The sequence below is a fragment of the Rattus norvegicus genome, chromosome 5 (assembly GCF_021556685.1).
Source record: "Rattus norvegicus strain SHRSP/BbbUtx chromosome 5, alternate assembly SHRSP_T2T, whole genome shotgun sequence".
In the NCBI taxonomy this organism is placed as follows: Eukaryota; Metazoa; Chordata; class Mammalia; order Rodentia; family Muridae; genus Rattus; species Rattus norvegicus.
The window spans coordinates 37,736,532-37,755,678 of NC_141538.1; the positions used below are offsets into that span (position 1 = coordinate 37,736,532).

At 36.7% G+C, this 19,147-nt stretch overlaps 1 protein-coding gene across 11 annotated transcripts in view; it reads right to left on the bottom strand.

The window, feature by feature from the left end:
- Cnbd1 (cyclic nucleotide binding domain containing 1) overlaps positions 1 to 19,147 on the bottom strand; it is a 354,753-nt gene that overhangs the window by 288,755 nt on the left and 46,851 nt on the right. For 7 of the 11 annotated variants that reach the window (XR_015620076.1, XR_015620075.1, NR_197181.1 and 4 more), the window contains 1 exon segment: positions 9,297 to 9,452. Coding sequence is in view for 2 of the 7 variants with exons in the window: in NM_001431267.1 (NP_001418196.1) it covers positions 9,297 to 9,452 (156 nt within the window). In the remaining 5 variants the exon portion in view is untranslated. 11 annotated transcript variants of the gene reach the window in all.

Consider the following 19,147-nt stretch of genomic DNA (forward strand, 5'->3'; position numbering starts at 1 on the left):
ACTAAGCTGGGTTTCAATAACAAAAACAATAGAAAGCCCATATTCATCTGGAAGCTGAACGGTTCTCTACTCAATGAAAATTGCATCAGGGAAGAAATAAAGAAAGAATTAAAGTCTCTTTTAGAACTTAATGCAAATGAAGACACAACATACTGAAACTTAAGGGACACAATGAAAACAGAGCTGAGAGGAAAACTCTGAGTGCCTCCAAAAAGAACATGGAGAAAGCATACAACAGCAGTGTGAAAACTCATCTGAAAGCTCTAGAACAAAAAGAATCAAATATACCCAAGAGGAGTAGACAGCAAGAAATAATCAAAATCAGGCCTGAAATCAGCCAAGTAGAAATAAAAAGAACTATACAAAGAATCAACAAAACCAAAAGCTGGTTCTTTGAGAAAAATAAAAAAGATGGATAAACCTTAGTCAAACTAATCAGAGAGTACAGAGACAGTATCCAAACTAATAAAATCAGAAAGAAAAAGGGAGATATAACAATAAACTGAAAATAATCAAAAAAAATCATCATATCCTGCTCTTAAAGCCTATAATCAACAAAACTGGAAAATCACGATGAAATGGATAATAGATATCAGGTACCAAAGTTAAACCAGCATCAGATAAACCATCTAAACAGTCCCATAACCCCTTAGGAAATAGAAGAAGCCATTAAAAACTCCAGACCAACAAAAAGCCCAGAAACAGTTTACATGCAGAATTCTATCAGACACTCAAATAAGACCTAATACTCTTCAAAGTATTCCACAAAATAGAAAATAGAAACAGAAGAAACACTGTCTAAATCGTTCCATGAAGCCACAGTTACAATGATACCTAATCCACGCAAACACCCTATAAAGAAAGAGAACTACAGACCAGTATTTCTTATGAATATCAATGCATAAATACTTTATAAAATTCTCACAAATTAAATCCAAGAACATATCAAAACAGTCATTCACCATGATCTAGTAGGCTTTATCCCAGGAAGGCAGGGATGATTCAATCCATCAACATAATCTATTATATAAACAAATTCAAAGAAAAAAATTAAATGATCATCTCACTGGATGCTGAAAAAGCATTTGATAAAATACTACTTCATGTTAGAAATATTGGAGAGATCAGGAATTCAAAGTCCATACCAAAATATAATAAAAGCAATATACAGCAAACCAAAAGACAACATCAAATGAAATAGAAAAAAAAATCTTGAAGCAACCCCACTAAAATCAGGGACCAGACAGGGCTGCCCATTCTCTCCCTATTTATTCAATATAATACTAAAAGTTCTACCTACAGCAATTAGACAATACAAGGAGGTCAAAGGGATACAAATTGGAAAGGAAGAAGTCAATATATCACTATTTGCAGATGATATGACAGTATATTTAAGTGACCCCAAAAATCCCACCAGAGAATTCCTGCAGCTGATAACAACTTCATCAAAGTGATTGGATGTAAAATTAACTCAAACAAATCAGTAGCCTTCCTCTACTCAAAGGATAAATGGGCTGAGTGAAAAATTAGGGAACTTACACCTTTCACAATAGTCACAAATAATATAAAATATCTTGGTGTGAATCTAACCAAGCAAGTGAAAGATCTGTATGACCAGAACTTCAAGTCTCTAAAGAAAGAAATTTAAGAAGACCTCAGAAGATAAGTTAGCAGAATTAACATATCGAAAAGACTATCTTACCACAAGAAATCTACAGATTCACTACAATCCCTATCAAACTCTAACTCAATTCTTCAAGATAGAAAAAGCAATTCTCAAAGTCATTTGGAACAACAACAACAAAAAAAAGGGGGTGGGTAGCGAAAATTCTCAATAAGAGAACTTCTGGGGGAATCACCATCCTGACCTCAAGCTGTTCTACCAAGAAATCATGATAAAACCCACATGGTACTGGTACAGAGACAGATAGGTAGATCAATGGAATGAAATTGAAGACCCCAAATTGAACCCATACACCTGTGTCACTTGACCATTTTCAAAGACACCAAAACCATCCAGTGGGGAAAACTGCATATTCAACAAATCATTCTCAGTGGCCATTCACATGTAGAAGAATGCAAATTGATTCATACTCTATTATTATTATTAGATAGTTTGTGTATTTATGTTTCAAATGTTATCCTCTTTCCTGGTTACCCCTCCAGAACTTCCCTACCCCATCTCCCCTCCCCATGCTTCTATGAGGGTGCTTTATCTCCTTGTACAACGCTCAAGTCCAAGTGGATCAAGGACCTTGACAATATATATATATATATATATATATATATATATATATATATATATATATATATATGCTGAACCTAATAGAAGGGAACGTGGGGAAGAGCCTCAAACACATCAGCACAGGGGAAATTTCCTAAAGAGAATACCAATAGCCCAGGCTCTAAGATCAACTACAGATAAATGGGATCTCATAAAATAGAAAAGCTTCTAAAGACAAAGGACCCTGTCATTAGGACAAAACAGCAACATACAGATTGGGAAAAGATCTTTACCAACCCTATATCCAATAGAGGGCTGATACCCAAAATATACAAAGAACTCAAGAAATTAGACTCCAGAAAATCAAATAACCCTATTTAAAAATAGGATACAGAGTTAAACAAAGAATTCTCATCTGAGGAATACTGAATGGCTGAGAAGCACCTAAAGAAATGTTCAACATCCTTAGTCATCAGGGAAATGCAAATCAAAATGACCCTAAGATTGACCCTCATATTAGTCAGATGGCTAAAATCAAAAACTTAAGTGACAACAGATGTTGGTGAGGATATGGAGAAATAGAAATATTCCTCCATTGCTGGTGGGCTTGTAAGTTGGTACAAGCCCTCTGGAAATCAGTCTGGTGATTCCTCAGAGAACTGGACATAGTACTGCCTGAGGACCCAGCTATACCACTCCTGGGCATATACCTAACAGATATTCCAACAAAGAACAAAGACACATGCTACACTATGTCCTTTGAGCCTTATTCACAATAGCCAGAAGCTAGAAACATCCCAGATGTCACTCGACAGAGGAATGGATACAGAAAACATGGAACATTTACCCAATGGAGTACTACTCAGCTATTAAAAGCAATGACTTCATGAAACTGTCAGGCAAAAGGAGGGAACTAGAAAATATTCTGAGTGAGGTAACCTAGTCACAAAAAACAAACATGCTATGTACTCAGTGATAAGTGGATATTGGGTAAACAGCTCGAAATACCCACAATACAAGTTCCAGACCATATGAAGCTCAAGAAGAAGGAAGACCAAAGTGTGGATGCTTCCTTCAGTCCTTCTTAGAAGGGGAAAACAAAGTAATCACAGACAGTAGAGGGTTGGAGGGAGAGGGAGTTAGGGGAGAAGGGGACACAGGGCCAGATGTATGAGGAGATGGGGAAGATGTAGAGAGGGTCAGGAAATTCAACAGGGGTATATAGCAGTGGGGGATGGGGAATTGGGATTAGCCATGAGAAAGGCCCAGATTCCAGGAAAGTAAGAAGCTCCCAGGACCCAACGGGGATGGCATTAGCTGAAATACCCAACAAAGGGGATTGAGAACCTGTAGAGACCATACCCAGAGTGCAGGTACTGCCCCAGGTTGAGGGATGGGGCCATCCACCCTTTGCAAGATTTTAACCCAGAATTCCTCCTGTCTATAGGAAATACAGGGACAAAGAGTGGAGCAGGGAGTGAATGAGAGGCCATCCAGAGACTGCCCCACCTGAGGATCCATCCCACATACAGACACCAAACTCAAACACTCCTGCTGAGGCCAAGAAATGCTTGTTGAAAGGAGACTGATATAGCTGTCTTCCCAGAGGTTCTGCCAAAGCCTGACCAGGAAAGATGCGGATGATTTCAGTTCTTCCCCTGGTTGTTATAATGCTGTTATAATGGGTCACCTTTACTGTGTGGAAGTATGTTGATTCTACTCCTAGGTTCTTCATAACTTTCATCATGGAAAGATATTAGACTTTATCAGCAGCTTTTTCTGCATCTATGGATTTGAACATGTATTATCTTCCCTTGATTCTTGTTAATGTAATTGATCCTGTTTATGAATTTTTGAACTATACTTGCACCCCTGAAATGAAATAAAAATAGCCAATAAGCATATTAAAAATTGTTCAACATCCTGGGCCAGAGAGATGTGTACTAAGGTTCTACTTCCTCAGAATGGATCTCATTAATGAGTAGCAGTAAATACTGGTGAGAATATGGGCAAACAAAAACCTTATAGACTACTTGCAGAATGCAAACCCATACAGACCAGGAAAATCAGTATTGTATTTCCTCAAATAACTATAAACCAAAACTCCCCGCCACATCTTTTTCTATAATAATAACATACCACAGAGACACTGGCACATCTGTGTTCCTTGAAGCACAGTCTACAATAGCCAAATAATGGATCATCCATAGATAATGGAAGCACATGAGGGAACTACACATTGGAACCACTGTCTGATCTCTTATGCATACTAAGACTTGTAAAGCAAATCTTATAGAACCAGTAACCCTTGAGTACATAAGGACACAAAGAACAAATAGTGGATAAAAGAGACAGAGGACAAATAAGGTTACTTTGTAAGTTATTAAAGACAACCAAACTGTTAAAACCTCTCTGCATTCGGTCCCCAGCTCCGGAAAAAAAAAAAAAAAAACCTCTCTGTAGATAATTATAGAATTTGACTACAAAATGGCCATGTAGACCCATACTCTACTAGAAATATCTATAAGACACATGATTTTCTAGGTTTGATATGATCTGCTTTTCATTTTCTAAGTCTTTCTAAAATTATTTTGCATTTCACAATGACTCCTTATAGTAAAACTGCATGCCCATATTTGTAAACCCAGTTGTATGTATGTAAGCTAAAACCATTTGAAAAGTTAGGACTGGCTCACGAGATGACAAAATATTTGTGAGAATTTAGTAAGTACATTGAGGAGGTAATTAAAATTTTGTTAGAAATTACATTTTTAAGAAATCATCTGTGTTTGTAATTTAGACAGTTTTTAAAATATCTGTACTCAAAACTCTTTGTTCTTATGTGTTATTAGATCTGTAGCAAAATATAAATCAAAATATTCCAGTAAGGCCAGAAGAATTTGATGTCACAGTTGCCTCATGTGTGTTTCTATTATATTTATGCTTTAAAAACATTTCTTTGAAAATTCATCTTGAAATATATAAAAAAAAATGAGTCACCCAAACCAAGAAAGCCAAGGTTTATTTTAAAATATATTGTGAGATAATATATTAATACAGTAAAAGTGTGTTAGTAGAAATATAGTAGAAGTCCTTGTTTATTTCTAAACTACAGAAGATTGGTAGAAAGATACATTTTTAAAAGCACATTAATATGTGAACAACTGTAATATGAAACGTTTTAAATTGTAGCATGAAAATGTTATGGGCTTCTTTGTAAGCTAATACAGATATATAATAAATAAGTAACAGTGATTATTTGTTCATATATCAAAGGGTATTGATATATTCTTTTGTACGGAAAGAATTATTTAGAGATGGTAGCAAACTTCTTTAATTCATTCATTTGAAGTGCATACAAAGCAATTTTGATTCATTTGGGTTTAACAATAATGATAACACGAGTTTATCCCTAGTGTATAGATTAGTGAACCGAATATTAAGAGGAGGAATTTTTCTAAAGATTGCACAGCTAATGTTCATAGCAGTCTGCTTCATTCCCTAGTTTCTTCTGATGAATGCAGTGAGTACCCCCAAAGTGAAACTGTGACCCTTACTGCTACCAACAGACCAACACCCAGTACCATTCTCTTTCCTAATGTCTACATGATGACAACAAGGTTTACATTTATGTTCTTTTTTTTAACTCATCTCAAGTAACTGTCTTCTTTTAATCACATTCCTGTACCATGTATGATCATGGTTCCTGTCGGAAATATCTATTCTGACAAAGCAACTAACCTTTATAAACCCAGCTTCAAATGAAGATTCTTTTTTTCTAGATGAGAATCTTCCCAGCCTGTTTCCAGGCAGCTTTCCTCCAAGTGTGGATCTTCCGCAGAATTGATAGCTCTATAGCGTGTTACTCTGGTTGGCACAGAGCCCGGAAATGTAATCCCAGAATGTGGTTCCTCGTCTTATGAGCTACTTCACTGGAAAGCACAGTAGGAGATCCATGCTGCATTTGGATTTTACACAGCCCAATTCTAAGAAGCAAATAGACTGATTTCTTTCGGGGAGTGGGTCCTCTGAGTCCTTCCGGAGAAGTGGCTTTGCATCACTGCTCTGCTGAAACTTAATGATCTTTAGATGCTGCGTTCCCACGAAGGAAGCATCTTTAATTGGAGAAAGTAGAAGAGATAACAACTGGGCCAAGTTTTTTTCGAAGGATCTCCAGCTGCTTTCACTTTATTTTATTTTATTTTTTTAGTTCCTTGCATCTCGCACTCTGTGTACCATAACCCAACTCATATAAGTCACTTTTTCAAAAGGGTAGCAGATTTGAAACAAGCAAATTGTTTTTTACAAGAATTTCATAATTGTCTTTTAGATGCTGGTGGTGTTCTAGTCAGTAACACAGATGGACAACCTACCCTGAATCTCCTCATGACAATCACAGTTTGACTACAAAGACATGGATTGTTTCCAACCCACCAGTACTAAATCCTGTAATGATCCCTGAGCTGGTTCCGGAGTCCTTCTGAGGCCTCTCCCTTCTCCCCAGCCCTCCTCTCTTGTGCACTTTTCAGAAATGTGTCATTCTTACTGACATTGTGCTAGAAACCTTGCTGTTGACTGACATCACCAGGCTTCTTAGCACAGAATACTTATGTGAGACATTTGGCTATGACCTTCTTATTTCATACAAAATCCCATCCTGTCACCCATCAGAGAAAATGTCACTGATTGTTCCCACCAAACTCCATCTGCTGAGGCTTGAGTAGCATTCTCTTAGGCCCTAGCCACTGAGTAGTGTGCTTTATCACTTATAGTTAAGAATATAAGTTCCACAAAAAGCAAAATGCTATATGTGCCTGAAGTTCCAATGCTGGACAAATTACGAGAAGAAACACAAAATTTTGTTTTGAGTTTATACATAAATGGGTGAAATTTCTTATCCATAGTGTCTAAAACTGTTTGAAAGTTCAAAACTGTTCACAGCTTCTGGTTGCATCTATTGTTCAATGCTTACTCTTCCTGAAAAGTATTTTCTTTGGAAGTGTTCCCTTTGGCAATTATGCCAGGAAGAGTATTCATGAGATACACTGCCCCTTTAAGACTTGTCAAGGAATGGATAGACAAAAGAGCCAGCTGATGTCCTAGTAGCCATCAGTCAAAAGTAGCGTTTCAGAATTACCATCCTCAGAATGAACTTACATTGCCGTGCCTTTCTCTGGTTTCCTCACTCCTGCTTTTGCTTATTGTTGTTTTAATTACCCAGTTCTAGTTCTTAATACGGAGTTCAGTGCCTTAATCACCACACAGAATGAATTTATAGTCAATATGAAATGCTTTAGAAAGCAAACTTTAACGTAAAGTCTCCAAAGCCACTTCTCTCTCCTTCCAATTCTTTCACACCATCAGTGTGACAATCAACTTACTGATGCTGAACCTTTTAGTTCTCAAATAGGTACTGAGTCATGCCGGCTCAGTGATGTGATGTCTGCTGTTGACTTTAATGTTTCAAAGCCACCGTACATCATCAGTGCTAAATTCAGAACTACTGGATTGTAAGGAAGTTATGATAAAGCCAATGTGAGTAAATATCATGCTGAATTATCAATATTCAATAGATTCTTAATATTCTCAGGAACATTTGACTTCATTTGAAACTATCTATGGCAACTCAAAAGTGATTTTTATTCAGTAAAATTCAAACAGTATAACAAGGAATTTTAAAGAATGTAAGGTATTTACTTTTAGAATTCTGCTAACTTACTGTCTACTCCCTAAAGTAGCATATAAACCAGTATGACCATGGTTCATTAAATCAGAAATAAATAAAAGACTACCGACCTGACAACTTATTCATCAATAATTAGAATTTAGTTGAATCATGTTTGTGTTTTGCACTTAAAGCATGAAATTCCATTGCAAATGTGATTAACATAAAAGTATTCATGTTACTAAATATGGCTAACACCCTTAGGAAAACTACCTATCCACTTGTTTTTGAGTTTATATGTAGAATCAGACATTATACTTAACTGAGAATATACCAACAGTTGTGGGAGTGGGCTGCACAATTTTTCATTGTGAGAATATATGGTGTGTCTAAGATGAATGTCCCTACTGAGAGCTAGCAAGAAAGTGAAGATATTAGTCCTTTAACTAAAAGGAATTTAAAATCCTGCCAGCACCATGACCATGGGAGAGGACTTTTTCTTCCAGAAATGAACAGCTCACTGGACACCTTGGTGGGTACTTTGACATATTAAGCAGAGTAGATACACTATGCCTAAAGATAGTAAAATCTAAAAGTAACACATGGACACAAACACACACACACACACACACACACACACACACAAAGATGTCAAAATGCACATTATTTAAGCCACTAAGGATATAATAATTTAATATATAACACCAATAATAATGCACTAGTATCAAGCAGGCAAGGAGAAAAGACACATTTTATAGAAGCTCAAAGACTTATTTCAGCACATACTATATATACATACATATATATATATATATAATATATGAACACATAGGTATATAACAACAATTAAGCAATTAAAAGGAGGCCATGAATTTGAAAGAGTTAGGAGAGTTGTATGGGAAAAGTTAGAGGAAGGAAGAAGTGTTAGATGATGTAATTATATTATAATCTCATTTTCTTCCCTGTCCTTGTGTTTCTTCCCTCTCCTTTCTTCTCTTCTTTCTACCATTAAGCAGTGCTGCCCCAATCACAAGACAAAAATGCTCATAAAAGTTAAATGTATTTAAAGGCTGTGTGATGGAAAAGACAGTTTAAGTTCTGTGAAAAGCCATCGAGTATTCAAAAACGAATGAAACCATTAGCATAGTTTTTTTTTTACTTAACATCAGAATAGATTACATGGTTTTCTTGCCATATGAAACTAAAAAACGGTAGCTATCCACAGCTTGCCATGAATATGGAGTTCATGGAGGTTGTAGTCATAGAACAGTCTCTATGCATTCCTCTCCTGAACCCATCACTCATGCTAAGTCATGAATAATTCACATGCATTTTCAAGTGACCAACTGGGAACAACTAATCACAATAGCCTTCAGCAAAATAAGTTGCTCCATTAAGAATACTCACAGCTTCTTTAAGATATCTAAGAACTTCTGGAACTTTGATTCAGAGAGTTCGCCTTCATTAATACAAGGACCACCACGCGCTTCACTGAGATACAGAGATATATTGTGTGATTTAACAGGTTGGGATATCTTCTGGTCTATCTGTAGATCAGATTTTCTGAACAAGGAAAAATAATAATATTTCATAATACATAAACACTTTACATAGAGTTTTACTTTACTGTCAGTAGTAAAAATGCATAATCTGACAACAAATTAACATTTGGATAGCATTCTTTCTTAGTGCTTCCATTTTCTTCATCACTAACACAGTTATAGTTTTACTCAACTGTACCCTAAGTTTAGAATTTAATGTGTTTGTTTTCAGCACACACAATTTGATCATATGTTACAACTTCTAAACATTGAAAATGTTATATAATTCAAGGAAAATTTTCAAACCAACAACTGTCTTTCCCTTTCCATACAACATACCAATTATCAGTGGTTTTGCAACATAGAATAATTTTTTAATTGTTGTTCCCCAATTATAAACTAGAAACATCTTAAAAGTAGTCACCACAATCATATTCATTTTTCTGTGGCTTATTGTACACTTCAGTCCTCCAATAAATGTAGAAAATAGTAATTGTTCCAACTATTTCTAGTTCATTTCCCCAAATTTTTGTGTTGAGAAGTTTTTGAAAGCAGAAGAAACAGGAAATTAAAATGCAATATTCACCTTTAAAAAGAAAATGGGGAACAAAATAAACAAACAAAACAGACACAAATTACGTCTTGAAAATAGATTAGGTCATTTATTTATTTGGAAACAGTTTAGAAGTTAAGTGAACCATATATGGAAAAACAACAGTAAACTCTACTGCTAACATCTAATATTACTGCATGCTTAAGTGTGCTGGTTCCTCTGCTGTATATTATATATACATTATCTCATAATATTAGCACCAACACTTCTCTAACATTTATAAACTAAGGAAATTTCATGGTCATACTGGTTTATATGCTACTTTAGGGAGTAGACAGTAAGTTAGCAGAATTCTAAAAGTAAATACCTTACATTCTCTAAAATTCCTTGTTATACTGTTTGAATTTTACTGAATAAAAATCACTTTTGAGTTGCCATAGATAGTTTCAAATGAAGGCAAATGTCCCCATAAGAAGAAATACAAATCAGTCAGAAACACCAAAGAAATATTCAATACCTTTGCTATCAGGGAAATACAAACAAAAACTTCTTTGAGACTTCATCTTATACCAGTCAGAATGACCAAGATCAACAAAGCAAATGACAGCTCATGCTGCCAGAATGAGGAGTAAGGGAAATAGTCATTGACTGCTGGTGGGAGTGCAAACTTGTGGAGCTACTATGAAAATAAGTGTGTGGTGCCTCAGGAAGATGAGCCTCAGTCTCCCTCAAATTTTAGCTATATAACTATTGGCCATACACCAAAAGGACTCCAAATTCTACTACAGAGACACTTGCTTGCCATGATCATTGGTGGTTTATTCATAATAATCAGAAATTGGAAACAAAGTACATATTCATCACTAGATGAATGTATAACATTTATAATGTGATACATTTTAATGTGTTATTACTAAGCAGTTTAAAATGAAATTATGAAATTAACAGTTAAATGGATGAAGCTACAAAAATTATCTCATAAAGTAATCTAGACCCCAATAGATATAGTGTTTATTCACTTACATGTGGATGTATAACCACCAATGTTAGGTATAGAGTAAGTTATTGGGGGGGTTGACTAAACTGTCCTTGGAAGGAAAAATAGAACAGATGGTTATGGGTGGAAGGAGGGTGGTGCTGGAATGGAAAGATAAAATGGGAAGGGCTGTAAAGAGTTGGTGAGCAAGGGTACATAGAGAGGGAGAACTAAACAAAGGGAGATTTGAAGGTCACAGAAAAAAACATACTGTAAAGGTTTTCTAAAATATATTCATATATGAAACTGATCTAAATAGAATCATCCCAAAATGGGTGATATGCAGTGCCAACTAGATAACTAGATAACTCTCATCACCAAATGAAGTTTTCAGTTCTAGAACTGGATACTTGTGAGTGAATTTTTAACCAAAGAGTCTCTATGGGAATTGTCAAACAATCCCTGGTTACTGCTAGTTCTATTGGTTGCTCTCCACAAACTGATGGCATGTCTTATTGTTGAAGACCACACTCCATAATTCAATCAACATGGTGAAAGCCAAGTGATTGCCTACTTAGAACCTTCACCCCCACTGACTTGTTCATAATACTGGAAGACACTGTGCACAGTAACCAAAGGAAAAAGGTAACTCCAACACAGCTACAAACCCTTCAATCTATTATGCTCACAAAATGCATTAGCTCAGAGTCTACAAAGCTAATAGGACTAACAAACCAATATCAGATTGAATTTAAGGCGACTCCATGAATAGGAATCCATTTCAGACACTACTCAAGTAACCAACACCTGGAGACTAGATAAGCCAGAGACTAATGGAAAACCAAATATTACTGTTCTATTAAAGGGACACAATAATATAATGAGTCCCAATAATATTTTACTTTACTCATAGATGTGTTCCTTGCTCAACATCAGCAGAGAAGCTTTCTCTTGCTGTAGATAGGAATAGAGACTCACAAGAGATTGAGAGACCTTGGAAACTCAGTCCTGAATAAAACACTTCTATAAAATTCCTATCCTCAGGGTTCTAGGAACACGAGAAAATGGAAGGCAAGAAGAATGTAGTATGCAAAAGGGCTGGAGAACACTAAGGAAACCCAGCTGGGCCAAAATACATACGAACTCACAGAGACAGTGATAGCATGCACATAGGGGTCCCTAGATAGGCATGAGAAGGAAAGTGGACAAAATCTCCCAAACCTAACCCAGAGGCTATCTCAAACTGGGAATTACTCTCAAAAGAAAAATTACTTTTCTCCAAGGCAGTATCACTGTGTATATGAACCACTCTTAAGGCCAGGCTCCATGCCCTCAGAAAATGGCAAATGCAAAACTAACTCAATGACATTTTTGAAGATTCTTTATCTCAAAATGCTCTGTCAGGACTTTATTCTTTCCTTTATCATTTTATTTTTTTAACTTACATGTTATTTTTGTATATATAATGTTTCTAGTTTTGTGTTTTTATGGCATTTCTGTACATGTTAACATGTGTGTTACTGTGTCTACATGTGTTTCTTGAGTTCTTTTCTACTGTTTGTTTTATTACATCCTTTTCTGATTTGGCTGATTTAATTTTATCGTATCTTATTTTATTATTATTGTGAAGATGTTTATATTCCAATGATCAAGATAAGGAAAGAGTGTGGACTTTGATGGGTAAAGAAGAAAGTGGGACCTGGGGAAGTTGGAGTAGGGAAAACTGTATTCAGAAAATGTATGAAAAATTATTTTCAATAAAAATATTACTGTCTGAATTCAGTGATGGCTCAATGGATAAGACCACTTGCTGCATAAATAAGAGAACCTGAGTTTATATTTGCAAGACCAGTGTAAAAATCTAGTCAGGACTACTAATGCCTGTAATCACAGCATTTTAGAACTAAAGGAAGACAATCCAGAAAGCTCTTTGGCCAATTAGCCCAGCTAAAACAATGCTTCAGATTCAGTGAGAGACTCTGTCTCAAAAAACTGAAGCCCTTTTCTTTCTCCACATGCACTTGCACATGCAAACACACCTGCATGAACCACACAAACCATAGAAGAGCAAGCAAGCAAGAAAGAACAGGAGGAACCTAGGCATCCATTCCAGGAGTGCTTTCCTAACATACTTAATTCCCTGAGTTCAATCTCTAGTAAAAAATAAATAATATATATTCACAAGCAGAGATTATGCTTAATTTCTAAAACGAAATACAAAAAACAAGTAGATTATAGGTTTTCAAAATCTCTCTGTTAAATTGGATGTTATTTCCTGAAGTAGACTTCAATGCCAGAAGGCAAATGTTAGCAATGAGAGAATGGAGTAAGAACTTTTCTCTGGAGTGAATGGGAGGGCCTGATTCGCAATACCTAGAGGAAATTTCTAGCCACCAATGGGGCATAATCTTGGAGAAGCTCTAAAATTTCTACTACATCATGTTGAACTATAGATTTCCTTCAAATCAAAGATGAGCCCCCTTTTTCTGTTTTCTTTTTTAGTCAATTTACATTCTGATTGCAGCCACCCTTCCCAGTCCCCCCCAACACACACACAATCCCTCCCCCATCCTCCCTCCCCTTCTCCTTGGAGAGGGTAGAGGTCCCCTGCCTCCAGGTACCTCTCCACTCAGGCACACCAAGTCTCTGCATTACTAGATGCATCTTGCACCGGACAAGGCAGCCCAGTTAAGGGCATGTATTCTACATACAGGACACAGCTTTAGGGAGAGCCCTCGCTCCAGTTGTTGGGGTTCCTTAACTGTTTGTTGGTTAGGACTTATAAGTTAATAGATAACCGGCTATGCTATATTTACAGATATGCAGCATATTACTCAGTGGTGACACACTGGTCTATTTCTAGGATATTGGCCAATAATTCTATACATAGCAAAATGTGATAGCCTTAAACTAGCTGCTTAAACTCTAGGAAAAAGTCTCCATCTGTGAAAGAGTCAACATCTCTACGATTTCATCGATTGCCTAGGAAATCTTATTCTGACATCATGTCCTCTACTATGCTTTTTCCTTCAATATACAACTTTTTAAGGGAGTTGTTCTTTGCATGCTTTTATTAATTGTATCCTTTGGTATTTTTATACAGACATGTAATGCATTCCAATTAATCTTACTGTCACTCTCTTCTATCTCCCTACTTCCCCTATCAACTCTCCTAGCCCCAAACCCAAACATCCCCTTATCACTTTAATGTATTAGGTTGTTTTACTGGTTATTTTAATTTACATCTCAAATGTTATTCCCTTTCACAGTTTCCCAGTCATTAGCACCCTATTACATCCCCCTCCCCTTCTTCTTTAAGGGTGTTCCCCCTCCCCCAAAACCCCTCTTCCTGTCTCCACACCCTGACATTCCCCTTGGCAGGACCAAGAACTTCTCCTTCCATCCGTGCCTAACAAGGCCATCCTCTGCTATGTATGCAGCTGGAGCCATGGGTCTGTCCATGTGTACTCTTGGCATAGGGGATTAGTCCCTAGGAACTCTGGTTGATTAGTATTATTATTCGTATGGGGTTGCAAACAACTTCAGCTCCTTCCAATTCCTCCAACAGTGACCCCGTTCTCATTTCAAAGGTTTTCTGCTAGCATTTGCCTCTGTATTTCTCATGCTCTAGCTGAGCCTCTCAGAAGACAGCTATATCAGGCTCCTGTCAGCATGCACTTCTTAATATCAGCAATATTGTCTAGGTTTGGTGACTATATGCATATGGGCTGGATCCCCAGGTGGGGCAGTCTCTGGATGGTCATTCCTTCAGTCTCTGCTCCAAACTTTGTCTCCATATCCCCTCTTATGAGTATTTTTGTTCCCCCTTTTAAGAAGGACTGAAGCATCCAATCTTTGGTCGTCCTTCTTCTTGAACTTCATGTGGTCTGTGGATTGTATGTTGGGTAATTCGAACTTTTGGGCTAATACCCACTTTTTACTGATTGCATACCATGTGCTTTTTTGTTTGTTTGGTTTTGATTTTTCTTTGTGATTGGGTTACCTCATTCAGGATGATAATTTCTAGTTCCATCCATTTGCCTATGAATTTCATTAAGCCATTGTTGTTTTGTATAGCTGAGTAGTACTCCATTGTGTAGGTATACATTTTCTGTATCCATTCCTCTGTTGAAGGACATCTGTGTTCTTTCCAGCTAATGGCTATTATAAATAAGGCTGCTATGAACATAGTGGAACATGTGTCTTTGTTGTATTTTGGAGCATCTTTTGGGTATATGTTGTTGTAAAAATATAAAAAATTTTTAAAAAGTATGGTTGTCTTTTACCTCGCTAGGTCTGGCACTGTGGTGCCCCAAGATATCTGCTAGATCTGTGGGCTGAAACACATCCCAATTCCTTGGCGGCAGTCCAGTGTCTCCAGCCACGGCATACTTTCCTACACTCAAACCGTCACACACAAGAACACACAACACAATAATCTTTGACCCAATTGGCAAGATATAATTGTCCACATAAACATACAAGGCCTAGTACCATCCATACCTTAAAAACATTAATAACCTGTAAATACAGAGTGGAATCTTAATGCCAGCCTCCATTGTCCTGCCACGGCTTCTCTCTCTCCCTCTCCCACCTGTCTCTTCTCCTCTCCATTCCAATCTCTTCCTCCTCCTTCAAACTTCTCTCCCTCCCATCCTTCCTTCTCCTCCAATGACAGGCCTCCTTCTATCCTGTACCTGCCCCTCACCTGTATTTTACAAATTCAATGGGGAGAAGGTTCTGGTGAAGTCACCTGATTCCTGAATAGAAGACTAACTAGGCAGCTGTCCTTGGGGCAGTGGAATTAGCATCAAAATACAGAAAACTCCAGGGCAAACCACAATATTCCCCCTTTTTGTCCAGTTAAAAAGCCTTTTCACATATATAAATTGAATACAATTTAATCTTCATACTGGGTGTGACTTTGAGTTTTATGGTTATATAATTACTCTGGGAGAGAGTACAAGATACAAGATTTTCTGGTTACAGACTAAGGAACACAGTATTTTGGGAGAAAGATTTTGTCTTTGTGTTTTTAAAAAGTGTGATTAGGTTCTGGAAACCTCAAAGAGTCATACTAATCAGATTTGATAGAGGTAGACTGCCTGAAAAAATTAATGCAGGAGAATCAAACAAAAAGAGATTTCAATTCTAAACTTTTGTCTTGAGAGTTGTATTTTACAGAGTGTGCCTACTTGGATTCCTGGTCAAGGACTTTCAGCTGGGTCCAGTCAGGACACATTGGCTACAGCATTTGCTTCATTCTTCCTACCCCCATCACCACCGATACTTTTTTTATTTTTTATATTTTTACAACAACAAATGGTGAACCAATGTGATGGGCAAGAATCCACTAGTAATCCTAAGAGTTGAGAGAAAGGTTTTATTTTCTAAGTAAGAGGAGGCCAGCGCCATTTTAAGTCATGTGATATCTCAAGCGCGGGAATTTAACAAAGAAACAGGGAAGTATCCTTGGCTGGCAGGCTGTCGGTCCCAGGCTATGTGATAAGTAATGGCAGCTCAGAGAGTTAGAGATTAAAAGCTGCTTTTTAAAGAAAGTTGTTTAGAAAGTCTTTGAGAATACTCATATTATATTTAACATGGGCTCCACAGGAATTTTGGTTTGAAATCCTAGTTAGACAAGCTACTTCTTAATTACAGATATTATTAAAAGGTGATTAAGTTTGTTTTTAGAAAGAAGAGAGTAAAGAGATTACCTGAATCAGCTGGAGATTTTCATCCACTGTTCAGAACTTACGTAGGGAAAAATTAGTCACTAATTCCAAGTAGAGAGTTGTGATGAATGTCTGTAACACCAGGCAGAGTGAATGCAGATTTATATATTATAGAAATTATTAAGGTTAAAGAAAAATCTGTGGCTCTGGTTAGAGAGTTTAACAGATGGATATATTTTGGGCTAAAGTCCTGAGTTTTAAGTTGCTTATTGGTTTTAGAATTGATAGAAGGTATTTAAGTTTGTTTTAAGGAGAGTAAAGAGATTACTTGAATCACATGGGGATTTTCATCTATGGTTCAGAACTTAGATAGGGAAAAACTGGTCACTAACTCCAAATAGAGAGTTGTGATAAATGTCTGTAACACCAGGGAGTAAATGCAGACATATATTATAGAATTATTAAGGTTAAATAAAAATCTGTGGCTCTGGGTAGAGAGCTTAACAGATAGATATATTTTGGACTAAGGTCCTGGTTTGATATGTTGCTTATTGATATTGGAATTGATAGAAGGTATTTGGCTTGTTTTAAGAATTACCCCGCTAAAGGCCATATGGCTTGTTGATGCCGGCTAGCGAGGGTTTGTGGTTACTTTTTATATCTACCACAACAGAAAGCTCAGATTCTCTTAACATGGGCTCCACAGGAACCTTGGGCTAATTTCCTTATATCACAGAGTACAAAAGCCTATCAGGCTCATTGTTTAGCTTACTTCCTTTTTAAAAAATTGTTTAATCTTCATACTGGGTGTGACTTTGAGTTTTATGGTTATATAATTACTCTGGGAGAGAGTACAAGATACAAGATTTTCTGGTTACAGACTAAGGAACACAGTATTTTGGGAGAAAGATTTTGTCTTTGTGTTTTTAAAAAGTGTGATTAGGCTCTGGAAACCTCACAGAGTCATACTGATCAGATTTGATAGAGGTAGACTACCTGAAAAAATTAATGCAGGAGAATCAAACAAAAAGAGAATTCAATTCTAAACTTTTGTCTTGAGAGCTGTATTTTACAGAGTGTGCCTACTTGGATTCCTGGTCAAGGACTTTCAGCTGGGTCCAGTCAGGACACATTGGCTACAGCATTTGCTTCATTCTTCCTACTCCCTATCCCCAAGGATATCTCAACGCCCATGTACAGCTTGAAAAAGTTATAGAAGTGTCGTCGCCCCAATTCCCTGGACTTTGTGGGGCTGAAAGTGGTTATTCTAAAGTTGTTTTTATGAGGAATTTAGAATTAGTTGTAATTTAACAGAGAGGAATTAGCTAGATTGAGTTGTACAGTCATAATCTCATTTGGTAACTAAGCTAATATCATATCTTTGCTTTGATATAGAATTTATTTGTTAAAAGAGTTTAAAAGTACAAGGTTGAGAGCCAGTCCTTCTATAGATGTCATTACAAACTTCTGAGTTGATTACACATGTGAGTTAAGGGCCAAATAGCAAACATATTGTTGACTTTGTGAGAGTACTTTCAAGACATTATTAAAATATAAAGACAACAGTACAGACTGTCTAATATAGGTAGATATAGATGGTTTTCAAAAATGTCAGAAATTCACAAAATTTGAGATTTAAAGTTATTTATCTTTTGTTGAGACATATCTGCTCCTAACAGTTCCCCTTTGGCATATTTAACGAAGAATTTGAACATCTCTACCTACAGGTGAGGCAATACTTTGTGGCTAGGCAGTCACTGGACAAAACCGCCTGTTTCATCTGCAGACTAATACTGTCCAAAAAAGGACAAATTGTGCAGAATAGTTGACTGATAAACTCTGCCAAGACAGGGTGACCAACCCTTCAAAATCTGCATTTCAAGAGTTTGTCAGTTGATTTTGGGCCAGAAGGCTGAGGACTTGCGCTCACATGTTGCTAACAGGGGACTGTGCTAATGGAGATTTATCTCTACAACGTCTCAGTTCTGGAAGCCGTGTTAGGCTTCCTAGGTGTATAGATATTTGGTCATTCAAAGACAGGGTTAAAGACTGATTACAGTCTCATAGCCTATCAGGCTGTTTAACTCTGAAGATACATATTTTATTGGATAGTTATCAGATAGTATACAAGCTAGCTAAGATATAATATAGATTTTAAGCCTTTCTTAAGCTGGAACGGATAACTAAATGTTCTGCTTAACTAATACAGTAATGGACTGGGTGTTGAGTATATCACATGTTTTATAAATTGTAGAATGATAATAATTGTACTCAATTTATATATAAGTGAAAAGGCTTTTTAACTATACAAAAACGGGAAATGTGGTTTGCCCTGGAGTTATCTGTATTTTGATGCTAATTCCACTGCCCCAAGGACAGCTGCCTAGTTATATACTCAGGAATCAGGTGACTTCACCAGAACCTTCTCCCCATTGAATTTGTAAAATACAGGTGAAGGGCAGGTACAGGATAGAAGGAAGCCTGTCATTGGAGGAGAAGGAAGGATGGGTGGG